Here is a 22,406-nt window from a genome sequence, read left to right on the forward strand (position 1 = left end):
ACACTCTACCTGGCTGAATTGCTGGCCACACGTGGCACCCCCAGTGTCTGATCTGCCTCTTCGAGCTCCCCCCAGCCCTAAGCAGCCCCTTTCAGGTTGGAACTTGGCCAGCCTGGTAGGGAAAACCCGTGGTTTCCTGCATTTTTCTCTTTTAAAGGACAAATCCATGTTTTTCTCCTTTAAATCAGAAAATCCACATTTTTTCACGGCAAATGGAAAACCGGGATCTCTGCTCATCAGCATCAAAGAGCTTCACTTATACTCTCATGTTTTAGGCTAATATAGTAATAATGTGTCAAAAATTATTTACAAATCAAAGCTATTTATTTCCATTTCTCACATCTAGTAGTCTGAGTCAATGACAGAGTGACATCTATGTCATTAATGTGTTTAAAGACACGTGATTTATAAGAAAAGGTTAGTATAAAGGTTCTTTCTTCCTCTAATGGAAAAACAAATAATATGCCTTAAATAAATAAATAAAATATTGGGAATTGAAAATCTTTATTTATTTTAAATATAAGCTTACTTTAAGATTATCTGTAAACCCAGTGCTTTCTAGACAGGGTGGAGCAGCATTGCTACAATGTATGCATAATATATCTAGAACTTCTGTATTTTTCCATCTAAAGCCTTATATATTATATTTGTACTGATGAAAACCTGTTTTTATTGTTCCAGGTATTTATTACTAGCTTATAAAATCAACACCTATCATAAATGTAACATGTAACCTAAACCTGCTATTTAGGTTTGTCAGTTTGGCTTTCATGGTATGCTCATGGCCTTGGTCAACAATCATCTCCTGGCAAATGAGACATGAAAATGTGCCCTACAGAGCTTACTAGATCTTTCAGTAGCCTTTGATACACTTGACCATTAGGTGCTGGTAAAGTATTTATATGACCTGGTGGGTATTCACTGGAATGCTATAAATTTGTTCTACTCTCTCCTAGAAGGGAGGTCCCAGATGGTGGTGAGATTATGTGGGGATTTGAAGTGAGGTGTCATCAGTAAGTTGTATTTTCAAATCTCTGGATTAACAAGATGCATCCCTAGGAGAAGCTCTATTATTATGAATTTTGGAAATACTGTTTTCACAACTTAAGAAAAGTATTATTATTAATGATACAACATTAATTTTCAGTCTGAATATAATAAATCACTTTGGTATGACATCTCCACTATTTGGATTGAAAACACATTTGCTATTATTACTAAACTAATACCCTCTTTTCACTGTGTGCTTTAATATTGGCACTCTTGAATAATTACCTGACAATATATAGTTTTATTTTTTCTCCATCATTGTTTAAGATTCAGACACGTTTTGCAGCATTCTAACTAAAAATGTGTTTCACTAAAACTACTACTGATACAAAACTGAGACCTGAATTCCAGTAAACAATTAAACTTTTATTTCTATTTTGGTAGAAATATCAGTGAAATAAAATAAAAATGATGTATGTGACCTAAAGAACCTTGGTCAGGCATGAAACTGCCTCTTTTCCTATATGAAATTGGCTCTGATTGACCTATGGCTTTCCCAATGGCTTCTGACAGTATGAAATTGACTAGATTTATGGGTTTCTAGCTCTAGTTTCAGCTTAAACAAAATCAGGAGAAGGCTTAAAGAGAAATTCCAAATGCAATTTTTTTCAATTGAAAAAACATAATATATTTTTAATATGTTTTTGAGATGTAATGAGTTTGTATGCCTGCCAAGAAGGGAGTACAAATGTTTAATTAAATAGATAAAAAGTTAAGAAAATGATGCTAGCATGAAATTGGAAACAGCGATTTAAGTACATGACTCACAGGATGAGAGAGTTATCACTGCCTTCTTGAAATGGCAAAGGTATTTAGCAAATTTTAAAAAGGTTTTGTATTTCCTTCCCCAAAAGAAAACTTAGCTCTTACTTATCTTTAAGACCAAACAAAACACAAAAGCATAAATATAAATATACATTACAAACTCTAACTCCTTATTCAAACCCTGTAGTAACACATATTAAGAAAAAAATCACTGTTAAATGAACATAAAGGTTGCAAAGTCAAGCTCTCAAATTTTAATGTCAGAATTAATGTTCTCTGTGCAGGCTTAATTCAGTTCCATTTAGTATATGCATTGTTAGCAATGCTTAATTACATGATTGCACACCATGATTTTCACAGCATGCAGACAGATGGCACTCCCTTAATGAGCACCTATTTGATATTAGTTTTTCTCTTTATTGTTCAATGTATGGTCCATGCCTTCTTTACTGCATGCTATTCAAGATCTGCCTCCCGATTTAATTTCCTCATAGTATTTTCCATGATACTCACAATACCATCAGATTTCTGCTCTTTACCAACATAACTGGATATTTTGCCTCTTTTTCATCTGAGCCCCAAGGCCCCATCACTTAATCACATCTTCAGCAGTCACCCACCCACATGTTCAATCAGTTGAATCAGCACGATAAAAACAGGAATAAGTTACAAAATCATTCCACAAAGTAAGTGTAATAACTTTGTAGCTGCTTCTTATCATGCCATTAATTGAATGTGTGGTAAAGGGGCTCCTGTGACTGGGAACCCTATCAACTTATGGGAGCTCCAGTGTAGTGGGGAGGGGGCTCCATGTGCACCCCTGAGCTTGAGAGCTCCCAGCTGATGCTGGCTCCCAGCCATGGGAATGCATGCCCCTGCAGCTGGGAGCCCCATCAACTGACAGGGTTCCCAGTCACAGGGGCACCTACAGCTGGGAGACTAGCTCATGTGATATCCCAACCACAGGGGGGCTTCATGCATATACTCTAGCTTCATATCTGCATGCCAGATTTAAATTTTTGAAATTTTAAGTGGGGTGCTTCTAGACTCCTCCTGATGTGTGGCAGGGACTCGGTGGCTCTCCAGTGCCACACCTCACAGTGAGCTGGGTGAGCAGGTCCTCTCTGGGCCCAGGCCCAGGCACAGACAGGGTGGGTGAGCAGGGTGGGCCATAGGCCTGAGCTGCAGACCCTGGGGAGCCACCCCACAACCTCTTACTACACCTTGCCCCTGCCAGGTCCCACAGCCACTGCAAGTCTGGCAGGGGGGAGGGCAGCAGAGTTGGGGAAACAAGGGGGGGTAGTGGGGGATTAGTACTTAATAGCTAGGTTCTGGGGACCTCAGTGCAGCTGCTTGCAGCCTCCCTGCTGCCTGCTGTGAGCAGCCCAGCCTCCATGGTGGGTGGCAGGGGCCAGGGCTGCTCATGGCAGGCAGTGGAGAGGCTGGAAGTGATTGCACTGGGGAGCACAAAGCCTAGCTGTACGTATTAGTCCCCTTTCTCTCTCTCTCCTCCCCCTTCCCTGCTTCCCTCCTCCTTACTCCTCCTTCCCTCCCACCTGCCCTGCTGCCTTCCAGTTTCTGCTAGAGCATTTTGCAGCCTGCACTTCCCTGCCAGACTGCACTCCACCCCATGCTACATAATAACTAGTAAGCTATAACCAGTTATCACTGGGCTTATTGGTTAAATGATTAATCAGTTAATTGTTCACCCCCCCAATGCATTTATTATGTTACTGCCTCTTTCAGAAGTAGTTCAAGAAGATTCTGAAAGCTCTATAGGTTACAGAAATTCATACATGCCAGAATCTGCAGCGTCTGTTTCATAATTATGTTTCATAACAATATCTAATCAGCCCATGAGACAGAGTTAACATTTATTCCCAATCAAGTGTGCTACAGATGATTTAATGATGTGATTATGAGGCAGAATGATGGTGGCAAGAAGCAGATAGTGAAAACCTAGCCAGGTATTTATACTATGTGCATCACTATGCTACTGGGATCCTGCATTATTCACGCTTCCAAACTAAATCAGAAAGAGATGTGAAGGGGTGACAACAGGAAGCAGATCACTCAGCAGGGAGAGAGAAACATTGTAACATACACTCCTTCATGCTAATTTCAGTCCTGCATGTTGACATGGTTGCAGCAGATAATACGTTCTGAGGACATCTGTGAAAATGGCTAGCTACAGAATACAGTTTGCAGCATACAAAGACAACAGAAGACCACTCTGGAGTGTATGGACCGGACAAAGCTGTAGCATGTGCCTCACTACAGAGAATGATTAGGATTACTCTGATTCTAATTATTATTGTTAATATTCTTATTGTTGTTATTTATATTAAAATCTCATCAGTAGAATAAAGACAGACAGTGCCTAAACACCCTGATGGGAGGTGGGGCCTAGATTTTTCTCTAATTGCCCCAAACATCTACTGAAGAAGTACGGCATTAGTTCAGGATTGTTAAATAAAAACAAACTGATGTTTATCATTAGTACTCTACTAAATTACAATAGATATATTATATCTCCAAGCTGAAAGAATATGTTGGCCTCGTTGTTTTATTTTCCCTTTCTAAGAATTGGTTAACTATAGGATATCTAAAAATAGAAATGCTCTTTTTGATCTAATATCATTTCCATTTTAGTCTAAAGGTTGAAGTCATTCAAACAAACAGAAAAATAAAACCAAGACATCACCTCAAATAAGTCTGATCATCAGAAACCTTAGCATGCTCCATTCCCATCTATAGAATTTCTCAGCATTGTATATCCAATTAAAGTTACTTACTAGGCAGTCTGCAACTAGTTATCAATGAACCATAAAGAAGTAGACTGTAGCATTTTGTGCTTCTTTAAGATTTTTCCAGAGTAACTCAACCCACTTAAAAAAACTAAATAATTAAGCATCCCTATCTGTTAGGTAGGCAAGTCTGAAAAGAGCTGCCAATGACACCCACAGAAATGGCAGAGCTGGAAGTAAAACTAATTAGAACTAAAACAAACACGTCTGAGAATTATATTATTTTCCTTCCAAAAAGGCTCGTAACGCTTGTGGCAAAGTATGATGCCATGAGCTAGAAATCAACAGCAGCACAGCTACTGAATCTCTGAATCTGACTATGCTGTCAGGGAAAATGAGTCTTCAGCCACTGTTTAGCAGCTTTAAAGAAAAAAAAAGGTAATTTAATCATGGGATCAGACAGGCTTAAGCCCTTTGTATAGTGCATATTATTCTGCTTTATTTCATCAAAGATTGAAGAAGCATGCCTTTTTGTAGCTTTCAGCGCTCAAATGAAAATTTTAACGCATTCAGCTAGCAGTGGTGTTACTAGAGTGGAGCAACTGGGGCAGTTGTCCTGGAGGCCGATTTGTTGGGGATGAGTTGGGTGGGGGTCAAAAAGAAAAAAAAAGTAGTTGTCACAGCCACTTGCTGGCACAGGCAGGGTGTCAGCAACTGAAAGTTACAGCTACCCCTGATTAAACACCAGGGAGACGGCTGCTTCAGGCCCTAGTCATGTTGTTATGCCTGTGACAATTCCACCCTGCATCTTAGAAGAAAAAAATTATTTCTACAAACAACTGATTTCCACCCTCTCGAATACACTATCTCGTCCTCTATACCCTCCCGCAAATTCTCAAGAAAACCAAAACCTTGGTCTGAATCTGTATATTTTTAACAAGTTGAAGGAAGTTTTCTAGTTGGAGCTCATTCCCCCATGTCCTAGAATTGTAGTGTGCATCTTTAGTGTGTATGACCTCAATGACTAGAATAGGACAGAGGAAGACAGCCAGGACATAAATGTACCAAGTTTTTTGTACCAAAGTCAGGCTCTTGAAGTGAACCTAGCAATTACTACATACTACTGTTCTTCTTTTCCTGGAAGAGAGTAAGGAAGCAGTGGTATGAGTCATGTCACAAATTATCTAGTAGAACAGGCATGCATTAGATATGTATGTACCATTTTTGGCTCCAAATGGAAAGACTCTTCTTTATAATACAAAACCTGCTTTGAAAATGAAAAAAATGAAGGCCTTTGAAATCTGCTGGGTGCAATAGGACAAGCTTGACTGTTCCAAAAGCCTTCTGAAATGTTTACTTCCAACAAATCATTAGCAAAAGCAAACTAAATAAATAGCAGAAACAATCAGTTACTCAGTTATGACAACACATCCCTCTCAGATTTTACTTCGTTTTCTCCAGTTGACCTTATTGGGTTGTATTAACAGGAGAGGCACTTGCAAATCAAGAGGAATGATTCTTTCAGCCTCTTTGACACTGGTGATCCCTCACATAAGGTACATGTCCAGTTTTGGGCCACACACTTGATTTATCAGGAAAAGCAAAGAATTACAATTATTTTGTCTGCAGACAAGACAACGGAAGGGATATTTGAAACTAGTCTTCCAATACCCGATGGCAGTTATAAAAAAAATAGAGATATATTATTTTCTGTGGCCACAGGGAATAGGGCTAGGAGCAATGGTCTAAAACTGTATCGGGGATATTCAGATTGGTTATTGAAAAAAAAATCTCTCACTATGAGGATATTTAAACATTGGAAAAGGCTTCCCAGAGAGGCTATAAAATCTCCATCTTCAGAAATTTAAGAGCAAATTAAACAAACATTTGATGGGGGTGATTTAGTCTGGGGGTTGGACTAAATAAAGTCCTGAAGTCCTTTCCAGCTCTGTTTTCTGTAATTCTAAATGTAATCTCTGTGTGCTAAATCTTAATGGGAAAAACTGTATTTATTCATAGGAGAGGATTCCTGAAATGATCAGGGAAATGGGGAATGACCAGAGTAACATTATGAAGGGAGACTTAAAGCGTTTGACTTATTTAACGTAACAAATTAAGTTAGAGAGGGGATAGGATTACTCCTTATAAATACAACAAGGGTGGTGATGGGGTTAAACACTGAGGAGGAACAAAGAACTATTTAAACTAAAAAACAACTGTACATACAAGATGTTCATAAATAAGTTTAGGCTAGCAATTAGAAGGTTTCTAACCATCACAGCAATGAGATTCTGAACAGCCTTCCAACAGATCTTTGCTTATTCTACTCAGAACTACTTTTAAGATGAACTCAAGTCAGTTTCTGAAAGGAACAACTTTACATGGTTACCTGTACCAGGAAGCAACTGCACACATTAACAAAGGAGGTTACATCTTGTCATATTCCACCTTTCCTCTCTATTTTCAAGTGAGGCTCACACTTGAGGGATGCCTTAATGAAATGACTGAAGTGACATACCTCCTTATTAGAGAATAATTTGTTCTTAAAGTTTGGCATTTCTTCCCCCTCAAAATAGTTTCACATTAATTAAGATTTCCATTACTCAGCTTAGTCTGGACCTATTGTATTTGTTCTTCAAATGCTAATTCATGCATGGAGATGCGCTATCAACAGTAAACAACAACTATGCCAGCAGCTCTTAATTAAACATTTCGAGAAGGGTGAACTGCTTACCTAATCATGTATGTGGAGCAAAATACTTCCAAAAAGAACCCCCCCCCTTCCACCCCCCTCCCCAGGTGTCATATGGACCCATCCTGAACCTTTGAGCTGTGATCCCTCTCAGAAAATGTGTGTGTGTGTGTGTGTGTGTGTGTGTGTGTGTGTGTGTGTGTGTGTGTGTGTGTGTGTGTGTGTGTAATAAACATATTATAAACAGGTTTTCTGGGAAGTTGAAAGGGGATGCTTTTTGGAGGGGTTTTTCCCCCCCATTAAAATTATTAAATATAGATGGCACAAAATTATTAAATGGTGTCATTATAAATGGTACAGAAAAATAGTATTAATATGTAATTACAAAAGCCATATAGTGAATCATCATTATACTAGCTGTACTCAATAAGCACATTAGTTTATTCCTGAGATGGCCCCAGTAAATGTAGTGGTTCTACTAAGTAAATTAATCCCCAATGTGAGTAAAGGTGAAAAGGGGAGAACATCTGTCAGTGGAATAAATGTATGAATTTGGGGAATACTCAAACTTCTTAGTCTAACATTATCTTGATGCATTACCAAAACTATATAATCTTTCTTCTCTCATGATTGCTAGTCCAAGGATATTTACTTGGAGCTTATCTGTGGCCTGGTTCTGTCACCTATAGTCTTGTTCCATTCTATACATACAGTCCCATTTCAGTGGGTCTAACCTCAGGCTGTTAGATTTTCGTATATAATACACTGGCATACAAAGAATAAGTGGGAGTAAAGCCCCCTCCACACATTATTCAACTTGTGACTCGGATAGGCATGCGTCAGATAACTTCCATCTATCCCTGTAAGTAGCGTTTGAGCACTCATGGCACAGAAGACTGGAGAGGTGCCAATGTGGTCCCTATTTTCAAAAAAGGGAGGAAGAAGGATCCAGGTTACTATAGGCCACATTAGTCTCATCTCTATCCTTGGGAAAACCTTTGAAAAAATTATTAAGAAACACATTTGTGGGAGTCCAGCAGGAAAAATAATGATGAAGGGCAATCACCACGAGTTCATTGCAGGTAGATCCAGCCAGACTAATCTTGTTTCTTTTCTATGACCAGATCACAAAATGCTTAGACACAGGAGTTGAGATTGATGTCATTTACTTGGATTTTAAAAAGGCCTTCAATACGGTGTCTCATCCCATTCTCATACATAAACTAATAGGTTATGACATAGATAACTACACGATCAGATGGGTGGTGAATTGACTTAAGGGATGCACCCAGAGAGTGGTGGTAGATGGGTTGGTATCAACCTGGAAAGATGTGGGCAGTGGGGTCCCCCAAGGTTCAGTCCTTGGACCAGTGCCGTTCACTACCTTCACCAGCTACCTGGATGAGGGCATGGAGAGCAATCTGTCCAAATTTGCAGAAGATACCAAATTATGGGGCAAAGTAAACACATTAGTGGGCAGGAAACAGATTCAGGCAGATTTGGACAGGTTGGAAAAGTGGGCAGAGCAGAATAGGATGCAGTTTAACAAAGGTAAGTGCAAAGTACTGCACCTAGGGAGAAGGAATCTCCAACACACTTACAGACTTGGAGATGACTTCCTAAGCAGCACAGCAGCAGAAAGGGACCTCGGAATCATAGTCAACTCTAAGATGAACATGAGTCATCGATGTGATGAAGTGATCAGTAAAGCTAACCGTACTCTATCATGCATTAGCAGGTGCATCATGAACAGGTCTAGGGATGTGATACTTCCCCTCTATGCGGCATTGCTGAGGCCGTAGCTGGAGTACTGCATTCAGTTTTGGATGCCACACTTCAAAAAGGGATGTGGAAAATCTTGAAAGGGTCCAGAGGAGGGCTACTTGGATCATTAGAGGCCTGCAGACAAGATTCTAGAAGAAGAGATTGAGGGACCTGGATATCTTCAGCCTCTGCAAGAGAAGGCTGAGAGGGGATCTAGGGACCATCTACAAATTTATTGGGGGGGGGGGGAAGGGGAGATGGGACAGCAAGGAATAAGAAATGCTCTGTTTACCAGGGCACCCCTTGGAGTTACTAAAAACAATGGTCACAAACTAACAGAGGGCAGATTTAGATTAGACATCAGGAAGAACTTGTTTATGGTAAGGGTTACCAGAATCTGGAATGGGCTTTGAAAGGAGGTGGTGCTCTCCCCTACCTTGGAGGTCTTTAAGAAGAGACAGGACAAGCACCTGGAGGGGGTCACCTTTCCTGCCCAGGGCAAGGGGTCAGACTCAATGATTTACTAAGGTCCCTTCTGACCTGAAACATCTATGAAATATCCATCAGTACTGTTTTGCCACCAACCATCATCAACTGGAGAAAAGTCATTCAAAAGCAAGTAATTTCCAGGAAAAGCCAAGCCCTGTCCTCTTCTGTCACACATGGACAATCCAATTAAGATTGCTTCCACCTCAGCACTATAGCATTTTCCACAAGCTGTACTTCCTCAATAGTTGGCAAGAAGGTATAGGGAAAGTGAGAAGCATTGCTAGTTTTTGGTCCTCCTGTTCTGACATCCCATTGAACATAAAAAGCTGGTTTGTGGGAACGTCTACATGTAAAATTCATCTGAAGCAATAAACTCGGGAGCTCAATGCTGGGCATTACTGGGCTAGCCAACCAAGACTTTTTGTGCCTGCAGTGGGGAAATCAACTTCTCTGCAGAAAAGGCATCTGAAAGAAATAGCCCATCTTCCAGAGGAATGCCAGATACCCCAGAAAGAGAAATCGGGACCATGCTGATGGAGGGGGGATTAACTGGATAGGCGATATTATAAGGACTGTTTGTAAGATAGTTGATTTACACCCTGTGCAATTCAAGTCAAGTCAGTAGGGTAGACTATTGCATGCAAATTGGCAAGGAACTCTGTTTTAAGATTTATTCACACGTTTGTATTTGAGGATCTCTCAGTGTCAGAGAAACCATTATTTATTAATTGGTTTTGGTTAGCATTTCAGAAAGGTAACACATCTCATTAAATATTATATTGTAATATGTCCCTTATCTATACCAAAATATTATGAGTAAAATCTTAACCCCAATTAAAGTCAGTGGCAAAACCCTATTGACTTTAGTGGAGTTGGGATTTCCCAGTATAGATGGACAATATATGCTGTACAAAACTATCAGCCCTGCAAACAGGGCTAAGCAGGAAAAAAAAAAAAATGAACATTTGAAGTTTTAATTCCCCCTCAGAATGAAACCAAGTATTTTTTTCAACTTTTAGGGAAAGAAATAAAACAAGCTTATCTAAGAGAACACAATACCAAAAAAAAATTCAGCATTGGTATGGCCATGGTTTACACCTTGAAATAACTGGACCTCTACAACATGACTGAATATAGTTCATATTATTTCCTCCCACTTTTCTCCATATTAAATTATCATATTATTCCATAAAAGCAGTTGTAAAAAATGTGCTATTGTATGCTCAAAATCAGTAGCAAGCTGCTTACTAATAGTTTAGAAATTATTTAAGAGTTTTAATAACTTTCCTGTTCAGACAGTTAAAGATTTTACAGAAGAAAATGAAATGCTCAGAATTATGTGAGGCTCTGAATAGGGATGATATAATTACTCCATACTCAATTAATGTGGAGTGAATTTTTCTTACCAGTGGGTATGCCACTGTAGTGGTGTCAGAAGCCATGGTGTATAATATTAATCTAACAATATATGCTCTACCTCCTACCTGGAAATCCAGTTTTGTAAGTATGCAGAAGCAGTACTGAAAAAGTATCAAGCTAAACAAATTCACCATGGGAAGTGCTAGCATACTATAGCCCATAACAAATTTTATGTCAGAACCGTTTCAAAAACCAACCAAACTATTGGCAATAGCTATTTATCTGCACCTAAATCCCACAAATTTTAATACAGTAAAGGACAATGGTTAAGTTTATGCAACAATTTTTTATATGAGATAATGTCTTTAAAAAAGGAATGTAAAGATACCACAGAGGTATTCTATCCATTTAATAAAAATTGTTCTCCCTCTTTATAATCTCTGGGAATCTGAGTTGTGCCTTAACAGTATATTACCCTTCACCAGATAAACATATTGGTTTGTTATTCTTGAATATGAATATTGAGCAGGAGGGATATTTATTTATTTTTATGTTCCACACCAAAGAATAAAAGGGAAGGAAAAATATAACAAAACCAGCCAATGAAAGGGTGAAAACACACCCACGGCTTATTAAACTTAGCAGCACATGTAGAGATGCCTACAAAGACAGTTCAGATAGAATCTAGGTGTTTCTGGATTAAGAATCCTGACAGATCTGGCCAAGTTTTATTTGAATTCCATACAAAAGCTATGCTAAATGAATATTATCACTATAAAGGAACGTACTGAAAAGTCAGGAAATGAGAAAGTCTAACCCAGTGCAAATACACTTCGTGATATAGTCTTCAATTACAAGACTGCACTGTAATGCCTTTATATGGTTCTTAAAATTCAAGTCCAGGATGGGATGTGCCCAGGGAACAAGATAACTGTTTGCACCTTATGCCTAATCTCATTGTGCAGCCTGTAGTCCCAACGCTTCATTCACAACAAATCTTGCCCCATTCATGGCTCAGTTTGGACACCTATTTCATCTAATGCATAATGTAAAGAGATAAATAAGAAGGTATGTAGTCAAAGATGTCCATAATGCATATACAGAAGGAAAGAGTTTACAAGAAATATTTGCTCAGTCATTTGGAAAACTTTAAAACATCACTGATAGTTCCCTGTGGAGCTGCCTAGGATTTATTGTTTGATTTGATTTTTTTTTAATGGAAAGAAGGGAAAGACAGGATTCCTTTATATTTTAGAAACTGATAGTATATTTTTCATGTGGGAAAATTATCCATCTATCTATCTATCATGTATGGGTGGAGAATGTGCTCCATTAAAACTCTGTCATCCTTTATGTGTACAAACACGAATAAGTACTATGTGCCATTTCTTATTCATACTGAAATTTCATTTATTATGCACACACAGAAATCCAATGAAAAACTGAGAAACTGTCTATTCAACTGAAATTTCTATTTTACACACACTTCATTGCCACTACAATGTTAATGTTTTTCAATTGTATAGAGGAAACAGTGTGTATGCACAAATATTTAAAACATATAAAAGATTAAAGCAAAACCATTTTCACTCAACCACCAAAAGACTGGTTAGTAAAATTTAATATTATTCATTTCTATAACTACTTGCTGAGTCACAAGAGCCATTTCTTTAAAAAATGACAAGAAATAATAAGATAGTTTATTCCACAGTTTCTTCCCTTACCAACCTAAAAGAAACAAACACTTTTTTTCTACTTACTGCTTAATTTGGTACACAAATTATGTTCCTACAAAGAACTTGTTACCCTATTATGATAAAGAGAGCTAGCTAAATGATTGTATTTATCTGCCAACTCAGAGCTGCCTAACATCTTAATGCCCATGGGTCGCACACAGTGTAGCCCCCCCCGGCCCACTTGGGCAGCTAGGTCCCTTGAACATGCAGGTTCCCTGTCTCTCATGCACAGACCACGTCCACAGCGCACACCCTCCTGCCCATGTGGGCCACACTGCCCCACTTCTAGGGGCAGGGACAGGATGCAGAAACTAGAGGGAGGGGAATTTCAGAGACTCCAGTAGAAATAGCAGCAGGTGGCCAGGTAGGAACCTTTGGGCCAGGTGTTAACCTTTATGGGCCACATGCAGCTCACAGGCTGCCAGTTGGCTAGCCCTGCTGTAAGTTAAAGCAATATGAATTGGCAACCAAATCTTTAATACTTACTACAAATCAACTGACTGAAATTGTAAGGAAATAAGTTTTCTAGGCTGTGTAAAATTCTATTTTACAGGACAGTTATAGACAAAAGAGTAAATAAAAATGAAATGACTTTACTGAGATTTGCATCTTATGTGTACTCTTGTTCTTGCCTATCAACTGTTCTGAGCCACATATGATTTCTTTTTAAATGTTATGCAGTTTATGAGTCTGTTGAGTTCTGATATATTATGAAATTAAATAGGTGATCATAATCATAAGTGAAGACGTGTGAGGCAAAACATCGCTTTGAGACTATCAGGTTGTGGCTACATACAGACATTCAAATTTATCCTGGGAGAGTCACTACTTTCCCAGTAAAAACAATGAGTGTACAGTTCAGGATTTTTCTCCCAGAGCATAAATGGTCACTCCAGGACAAAAAACATCTGGATAACAGCCAGGAGTAAATCATTCCCAAGAGAGTTTCTCCTGGGAGTGCAAATGTTTGTTCATATTCTAGTCTGAGAGGGACTACAACACATTCATTCCAGGGTGCTTTGCTTCACCCCTGTTTCACCTCCCCCCCACAACTCTTTTGCAGAAGGACAGTGTGTTACTTGATGTACTTAATTGCTTCAGCCAAGCAGGAAGCATCACAATTCTCATTTCATGCTGCACTGAAACAGGCTTACATTAAGAAGTTTGGGTCAGCCAATCAAGGCTTCCCTTTATGTTGTTGCCATCTGTCACCAGGTAGGCTGAGGAAGCCAAGATGTATGTACAGGTGAACCCTAGTTGTGCAGCATTAGCCCTACATGCTCTCTGCTCTTCAGGGGTTCAGCATTCAAATGTCTGTTCAAGTGCCTCCTGGTAAGTTTTCCACCAGAAAAACAAAACCAGGAGAATTATCCAAGAACATGTAGTCATGTATACAAGGGATGACAGGAAAAAAGAAGGTTGCATACTGAGCCATAGGGATGACACACAAGACCCCCCACCCATGATGTCAAGTTTCCCCATATCACATTACATAAGAAAATCATGCTTTAGTCAGTCAAGATGTACAATAAGCATACTTGGTAGCATCTGCTTATTATCTAGATAAAAGCTTAGTGAGTCAGGAAATAACTTATTCACTCTATTGCTATCATCATTTATTCATAAGATTCATTTAATTTATTTCTTCCATCCACCTACAAAACCTACTGAAATTGCAATGAATGACCTTTCTGCATCTATGTTCTTCTGATTCTAGGTAGCAATACCCATGCCAATCCGTAAGGAAAGAAAATAAAACATTTAGCTACTCTGACACTACAGTCTAGTATAGCTGACCAAATATCAATGATTTATATTATTCTGATTCTCACCTCTCACTGCCCTTAAAAAGGATTAAACTATTTATATTTTCAGAGATTAATAATGATATGATGCTGGTGTTGCTTGAGTATCAATTTTTTTCTCTATTTTTTCCATTTAGCGCATGGGTCTAATATGCTTAGCTTCAGACCAGATCCACGTGCTTAGGCTATGTAGTTCTACAGCTTATGTACTTGGTCACTTCAACAGGGAGCAACAATAGACAAATATATCATAATGTGAATGCATAGAAAAAGACCCTGTCCACCTCTTAGTTTAAAAAGCATGATTAATGAAAAGACTATTACAAAGACCAAAATAAAAACAATGGCTAACATCATCTCCATTTCCAACAGCTAAATCAATAGCCCCATTCACAACAGGTTTCACAGATGAACCAACCCAGGAAAAGTCATGCATACTTACAAATTATAAAGCATATCAGCCATGTTGCTGCGGTAGTACAAGGCATTTCTATAGGCGCTTTCAGCTTCAGAAATCTTGCTCTGGCTCTTGAGAACATTTCCAAGGTTACCCCATGCTGCCAAGAGGAGAAAACAGTATTCAGAAAGAGTTACAATCCGATTATACATGACATAGTATCTGAATGTCAGGAAGTTCCACAGGGAGAAAAAACCCACAAAGAACCATTTTAACCATTTAAAGAACCACTGTTCCATTTTAATGGAACAATTCCCTGCTCCCCCCAGTCCCTCCTCCCCCCCATTCCCCAGTATCATTTTATCTTACTGGGAGACATTAGTTCAGTAGCAACAATCTGCAAACATTCTGTCAAACTATAGTATTTCTGGCAAAAAAGATAATGTTTAAAAACTAAATGTTTAAGAGGACTTAAAAAAAATCTGTACTAGAAGACAATGAATGTTTCATTTAATATCATCTTAAAATAAAAACTTTCAGTTCACATATACACCTAGGGGGGTCTTCATGGTTTCAGTTTGTTGAATACCTGTCTGCTCTCAAGCCTCAAAAAGTCTTCCCATAGTAAACAGATTTTACTAGAGAATGTAAAAGTTGATAAATGACACAGAAATTGATGGGAAGGCAAGGAAACTAAACAAAATCAGAGGCACACAATATGATTCTAAACATACTACACAGATCAGTAAAAATGCATTTTCTACTTAGAAGAACATGTGGTTCTTTACCTTACAATTTATTACAATATACAACGATCTGTTATATCATGCCTCTAAAGTAGTTTGAAGTAAAATGTATTTGAGGCTCTGCAGATGTTCATTTTGAGAGTGAGGCTCCCTGAGTTGCAAAGAAAAATAAAAAGAGCACATGCAAACTAAAATGGAACAGAAGACTTTTATATAAGTCCCCACTGCTCAATTTTTGAGCATTTGATACAACTGGTACTGCAAAGAGATGATGTACCTCTATGTGCATGTTAAATAGTTTGGATTTATACATGTAGATGTTAAAGATGCTTGTTTCATCAGATGTATGCTTTATGATCAAGCATAAAAGATGACAACGTTAGATGTCTTTTCTATAGCATATGAAGATATAGTCTCCCTTCATATGTATTAGCCATATTAGTGACATTAAACACTAATAGAGTTAAATAAGAACATGAGACATCAGGGCTAGGTACAGACATTCAAAAAGCCCAAGACAGAACTGATCTAAGTTGCACTCTTTTATGTAATTGGTGTTGTTTTGATTGGGATTGAAAAGAACACATGGTCTAAGATTTGCCCTTTGATGGTAGGGCAAATCTTAGACCAGGTCCCCCCCTTTTTGAAACCAGTCTATGTGCACTGAATTTCTGTTCTGTTATGGATGTAGACCGGTTTCCATCACGTATACTGGCAAAAGTGTAATATTCGTAGCTGGCCCAGATGTTCCTTCCTAATCAATTAATGAAACCCAGCTTACAGGTATGGAACACTGATATCAAGTTATTTCTTTCAGTGTATTGCTATTGGTCAAAACTCCAGAAATCTAAATACTACAGCTAATGTTTATACTATAGATTCCTTTTCACACTGTTGCAATATATTTTTCAACAGAGCAATAATTATCACAAATAAAATTTTTCTTATACTGCACACTGCTATTGTTGAGCTTACATCCAGCCACAGCAACAAAAGCAACAGCAACAACATTTTCCTCTGAACAGAAGAGACTAAGCAGAAGCATAAGTAAAGAGACTATTGTGAGCCACTGATGAAAGAAAATCTAAAAGCATCTATGAAAACAAACAAACAAAAATCACACAATTTTACACACAGCACTTTATACAGGCAAGGAGGCAAAAGTGGATATTCCCATGAGAAGGGAATCTATCGCTTAGATGAGTTGTTTCGTTTCTGCCTAGGCTTTCTGATAAAGAACATTAACTCAACAAATCTTATTTATCTCCTAAGTAACAAGAGGGACTAAAGCTGAAAGTGCAATCTCCCTTGTTTAACAAAATATAACTTCTAAAATATTCCAATCCTCCTTCATTGGGTGGGGGGGAAGGTTCACTCCATCGTTCTTTTTAATACAGTTCAGAAACCTGAGAATACAGTTTATTCCCTGACAGTACTGATAATTTTTTTATACACGATAAACACTATGGCTGTGTCCAGATGTGCGCTGCTGTGCGATATGTGGCGCCGCAGATACATCTGTGGTGCCACATACAGCACATTCAGCTGTTCTCTGCACTGCAAGGCAGCAGCACATAGGGGCTTTTTTGACCCCTGAATATGCAGGGGTCAAAAATCCCTGCTCATAAAAGAGCAAAGCTGTGTATGCAGGGGTAGCACACTCTGCCCAAACCCAGAGCTTGGCCAGCCAGAGCCATGCTCCAGCCACTGGACAGGCTCTGACCGGCAGGATTGCCACCACTGCAGCCCAGGAGCCTCTCAGGACCCCAATGCTGGCCCCAGCCTCCCTTATCCCACCCACGGAAACATGCAGCACACCAGAGGCGGGTGGCACAGGCATTCCCCAGGGATAACTAGCAGTGGCACAAGGTGTGCCATCATGGCTCTGACTACTTTGCCACTTGACAGGATACCAACATTATCGGTACATCAGCAGAACACTGAGGCGTGTGAGTTAATGTACTCGCTGTGAAGTTTAGTTCTGCCCTGCAGAAACACCAACCTAAAAAAGGTTGTAGGTCCTCATAATCAAGATTAAAATAGATTTTTTTCCACTAATTCTCCCAGGACAGAGAAACAGACTGACAGATCATTTGGACTTTTAAAGCTATCTCCTATTAAATAGCCTTTACCTGCCAAGCCATCCCAGTAACTTCATAAATCCTCATAAAAAGGACAATAATCCATCTAATATCTTTATATGTACTTCACTATTACAGCCAATATTGTTTCATGGAGCGATTTAAAACTTTATCAAAATTCAAACTAGTACCAACTTTAAGGGAAATCAATACTAAAATATGGCACTGAAATGAGACGATATAGACAAACAGACTTTCTAACTTTTTTAAGAGGGGAAGGCGACTTGTTACTCAAGAGCTTGCTGTTACAATCTAACACAGTGATGCTCAACTGGAGTGCCATAAGATTATTTTATGCGTGCCATGGCACCTGGATCCTATGCGAGGTAAGCATGCGCTTCACCCATGAACAAGCAACACCTGTGGCTACTCCTTTGAAGACTGCTACTATCAGTTGCTTCATGTTGGGTGGCAAGCTCTGCCATGGGTGACTGGACATGGGACCACAAGCCCAAGCTTTTCAGCACAGCTTGCTCCATACTCCTTGTCCACACTGCCAGGGCTGGTGAAAATAGCCATGGAGACAGATGACTTATCACCAGTATGCACGACTAGGGGAGCAACTTTGGTAGTGTGGGCAGCACTTGCCCCCCTTAGGTACAGACCAGGGACAGGAAGAGGGCAGACAGGGAAAGAATGAGGCATGGTGGGATGGGGTCCTGCCCCCACCTGGCACCAGCTAGATCAGTGGTTCTCAAACTTTTTAGCCTGAAGGCAACCTCCATGATGGATACAGTTGGATCCTAAAACTTGTATCAGTGTGCCTTCATACTGATATATTTAATACATCTGTCCACACTCAAATAATTCCTTGGTTGTCCTATCTGCTCTCCATTTCAGTTCACATACAACCATCAATTGCTCTTTAACAGAAATCAAATGGTTATTGAAGAGGACACTTCATTTTAGAACCTACAAGACGTTATTCACCAAGTTCTTAATATAGGTTGAACTCTGGGTTTGTTTCCAATATGACACTAAATAAGATATTTTCTCTACATATTTTTGGTTCACTTTGTATGTGCTGACCAATTTGAAGGGAATCTAATAGGTCAGTTCCTTTATTTATATTAAAAATGGGATGTCTTAGGATATCAGTCTATAACCTGAAGTCATAGAATCATAGAAGTAGGGTCAGAAGGGACCTTGTAGATCTTCAAGTCCGAACCCTGCCTGGGCAGGAGAAAAAACTGGGCCCAAATGATTCCAGTCTTACTACCTTTCTATGTTAGTAAGTGGAAACAGGACTAATTACATCAAAGTGAAGCCATGGTGTAGGCAAGCGAGAACAACTCTATATGTAAACAGTCACAAATGCACTGGAGGCAAATGGAGATCAAATCTAGGTACAATACAGCCTACTACTGTAACAAGGTAACATTGGTACTTGGTAATGATTGACAAGGTATTTCTAGCATTAATTACAATTGCAGTTTATATAGTGCTTCAGTGTTCATGCTTTATAATTGTATCCTGGATAAAGTTTTTTGTTTTTATGCAAAATTGTCACAAAAATAAGTCAAGTATTTAAAAATGAGAGGAGGAGAAACAAAATTATACATCACAAATTATACATAACTGCACACTGTTCTGATACTCAACTATTTTAGGACTTCAAACTATACATAGCTAGAATTTAGAGGCATAGTTTCAATATGAAATGGGAAGACAACTGGATTTGCAATTCTGCACTTTTAAGTATGATATTTAAGTGAATTATATTCCAGAAATGTATTAAATTTCCATACAATTAAAAAAAATTAGCACTGAAAACCATTTAACGTTCAGTAAAAGCTGAAGGTAATATAGATATGTTATGATTCAGTCTTTAATTACCAAGTTATATTTTCCCCATAAGAACCTTTATTCAGTGCAAGGGCTTGTTGGTGTGCAGGGATTGAAGAAGCTGTTAAAAATGTTGTCCCCTGCTTCATTCACTCTTCAGTGTCAGTACTGAAAAGGATGAGGGTAATTTTTTAAAAACAGCATGTGGTCAGATAATTGCAAATAAATTAATATTCATGCATCAAACACACTTTCAAAGAGTATATTCAAAGTTCTGTCTTGCGGTACAGAGAAAGTTAAATTCCACTTCACATTCTTATGCACAAAGACAAGAGAAAAATCGAGAAATCACATACCGAATGAAAATTTCCATTCCACTTACATTTGTATACATGCTAAGCCAAAAGAAATGTGGAATTTGGGGGCAAAAAATAATAAATGTCTATGAAAAGAAATCATCCCACGAATAGAAAACAAAAAATAAAACTAGTCTGACCCAACCAAATCACAATTTTACCAGATCATAAAACAATGCATATGTAACTATGGTGTTGCATGATAATTGTGCAGTTTCAGTCCCAACTAGCTATATTCCAACTCCTCCAAACAAATGGGGATATTTCAACTGGTGTATATTTTTGGTCTTTTTTTTTCATTTGCTCTGTGACTGAAGGTAAATATGGAGAGTATCACTTTCAAAGTGGAAAAAAAAACAATTCTGAAGACTGTGTCTAATTTACTATGCTCCAAGTCATCCCATATAAATCAAGGCTTTAGCCCTCACTACTCTGAAAGAGAGTCATATACTTTAGTTTCTCTGATTCCCTCTGGAGTAAAAGTACTAAGACTTTTTTTTAAACAGTAATAATATTTTAAGCTGCCTGGATTCACGGAGGCCTATTTTCTAAAATAGAACAGAGTTGGATTTTTATTTCCACTTCTTATTTGTTTAATTCAAATGCAAAGTAAATATGCACAAGTACATTTTTAAAAGCCCCTTTTCTTTCCACTATATCACACCTTATAATAAAAATAAAGGAAAAAGATACATTTGAGAGAAAAGTATTTGAGTGGTGATACCAAGTAATAAACCTGGACTATTTTATTCAGATTTCTTAAGAAAATGTGCTTAGAAAAAGTCAATTGGTACTGAAAAGGTAACAAATAGTCCTAAATCATGGACAGACATTACATTTATGCTAGGGGAAAAGCCTTTCTCCCAGCACAAAGCAAGAGCACGCAGCCATTCAAGGGTTTTTTTCTTGCAGAAGAGACCTGATTCTTGCACAGGAAAGTTAGATGGATTCACAATAGAAGGATCTCCTTCCTCACACACTAAGTTTAAACTTGTTGCTTGTCTGCTCCACACTCTAATGGAAAACTACTTCAGGCCATTCTTTAAAGCCTTTTCTGGGTGCAAAGAGCCAGGCACTAGGAAGCCTCTCTACCTGCTGCCTGGGTCTAAGCATGTGAGCATGGCTGCAGCGTATCTGCAGGTGCATTCTTTAAAGCTCCCCATGTGCCAGGATCCACAGTGCAGAGCTTGGGTAACAGAGCTCCTGGCTCCCCACGCCCCATACTGTTAAGTGGCACCTTCAGTTGGCAAGCAAGGAGTTTGCCAGCTCTCCAACTGTCAGATGTTCAGAGACTTAAAAATGTGTGGGTGCAGCGAGGGCTCTCAACTGTATGCCCACTTTTGAAAGGACGGGGATTTAATGAACCCAATAGCAGGGGGATGCTCCCTGATGTGAGGCTTATAGTACACACCTCCCAGCAGCCTCCAGTAATTGGGTGAGGGCATGGAGGGTCCAGGACCTTGCGCTGCCTCCAGCCGGATCCCTCCGATCGGGAAGGGATAAGCTGTACTCTGGTTCCTGGGTCTGCTTCATGCCAGATTCCTATGCCCAGCTGAGCCACAGGATCTGTCATGCTTTAGCCCTGACATGCCACACATTCAATTATATAAGTGAGTCACAAAGATGTTATACATTATATAGGGAATATTTATGTGGCATATTTACTATTTTATCACGCCATGAATTGGATTTAATATGCAACTTAAATGTAATGTGCATCCAGGGGTGTAGGTTGTAGCTGTGTTGGTCTAAGGACATAGGCAGACAAGGTTCTTTGTGTGAATCTGATATCTTTTATTAGACCACCTGAAATAGTTGGAAAACAATTATTAAGCAAGCTTTCAGGTTCAAAAACCCTTTGTCAGGCTAAGGAAGCTGCTGCAGTTGGTGCTCTTCCTGGATGGAATGAAAAGTAAAGAAGCCAGAGGCTGGGCTGGTATGCATACAAGACAGGCAGTCAGTGAAAATGTAGATTGAGGACCCATTGACTCAGCACTCACATACCAGCCCAGCCTCTGGCTTCTTTACTTTTCATTCCATCCAGGAAGAGCACCAACTGCAGCAGCTTCCTTAGCCTGACAAAGGGTTTTTGAACCTGAAAGCTTGCTTAATAATTGTTTTCCAACTATTTCAGGTGGTCTAATAAAAGATATCAGATTCACACAAAGAACCTTGTCTGCCTATGTGCGTCCAGGGCTCTTACATTCTTTAGAGATTAATCGTCCTTCCCTTTCAGGGCTACCTTGCTACAAAATGAATAAGAGTAAAATTTCTTGGGCCCAGCCTTTAAGACTTGCATTTAACAACAGCAAAAAAATATGAGCTAATCATTTGGTTCCAGAAAACAAAAAATCCTGCATCAATTGAAGTTCCTTCACATCTTAAAGGAATATATCTAAACTCAAAAGAATTGGTGGTGTTGTTGATTCAGTCTTCTTCTCCAAGGCAATTCTGAACTGATACGCAAGAATAACACTGTAATTGGAGATACTTTAGATAGGGTGATATATCATATGTTCTAAGCATGTGAGGGGATTTGAAACTTCCTGTAGATCTCTATAAGAATATTACACA

At 38.9% G+C, this 22,406-nt stretch overlaps 1 protein-coding gene across 2 annotated transcripts in view; it reads right to left on the minus strand.

Annotated features, from left to right (window-relative positions):
• Positions 1-22,406, minus strand: part of TMTC2 (transmembrane and tetratricopeptide repeat containing 2) — a 367,617-nt gene that overhangs the window by 111,773 nt on the left and 233,438 nt on the right. For both annotated transcript variants that reach the window (XM_019543135.1, XM_019543136.1), the window contains one exon: positions 14,850-14,964. In XM_019543135.1, the coding sequence (XP_019398680.1) occupies positions 14,850-14,964 (115 nt within the window). The remainder of the gene's footprint in view (positions 1-14,849; positions 14,965-22,406) is intronic.

Source organism: Crocodylus porosus, unplaced genomic scaffold, assembly GCF_001723895.1.
Source record: "Crocodylus porosus isolate Cpor-Errol unplaced genomic scaffold, CroPor_comp1, whole genome shotgun sequence".
In the NCBI taxonomy this organism is placed as follows: domain Eukaryota; kingdom Metazoa; phylum Chordata; order Crocodylia; family Crocodylidae; genus Crocodylus; species Crocodylus porosus.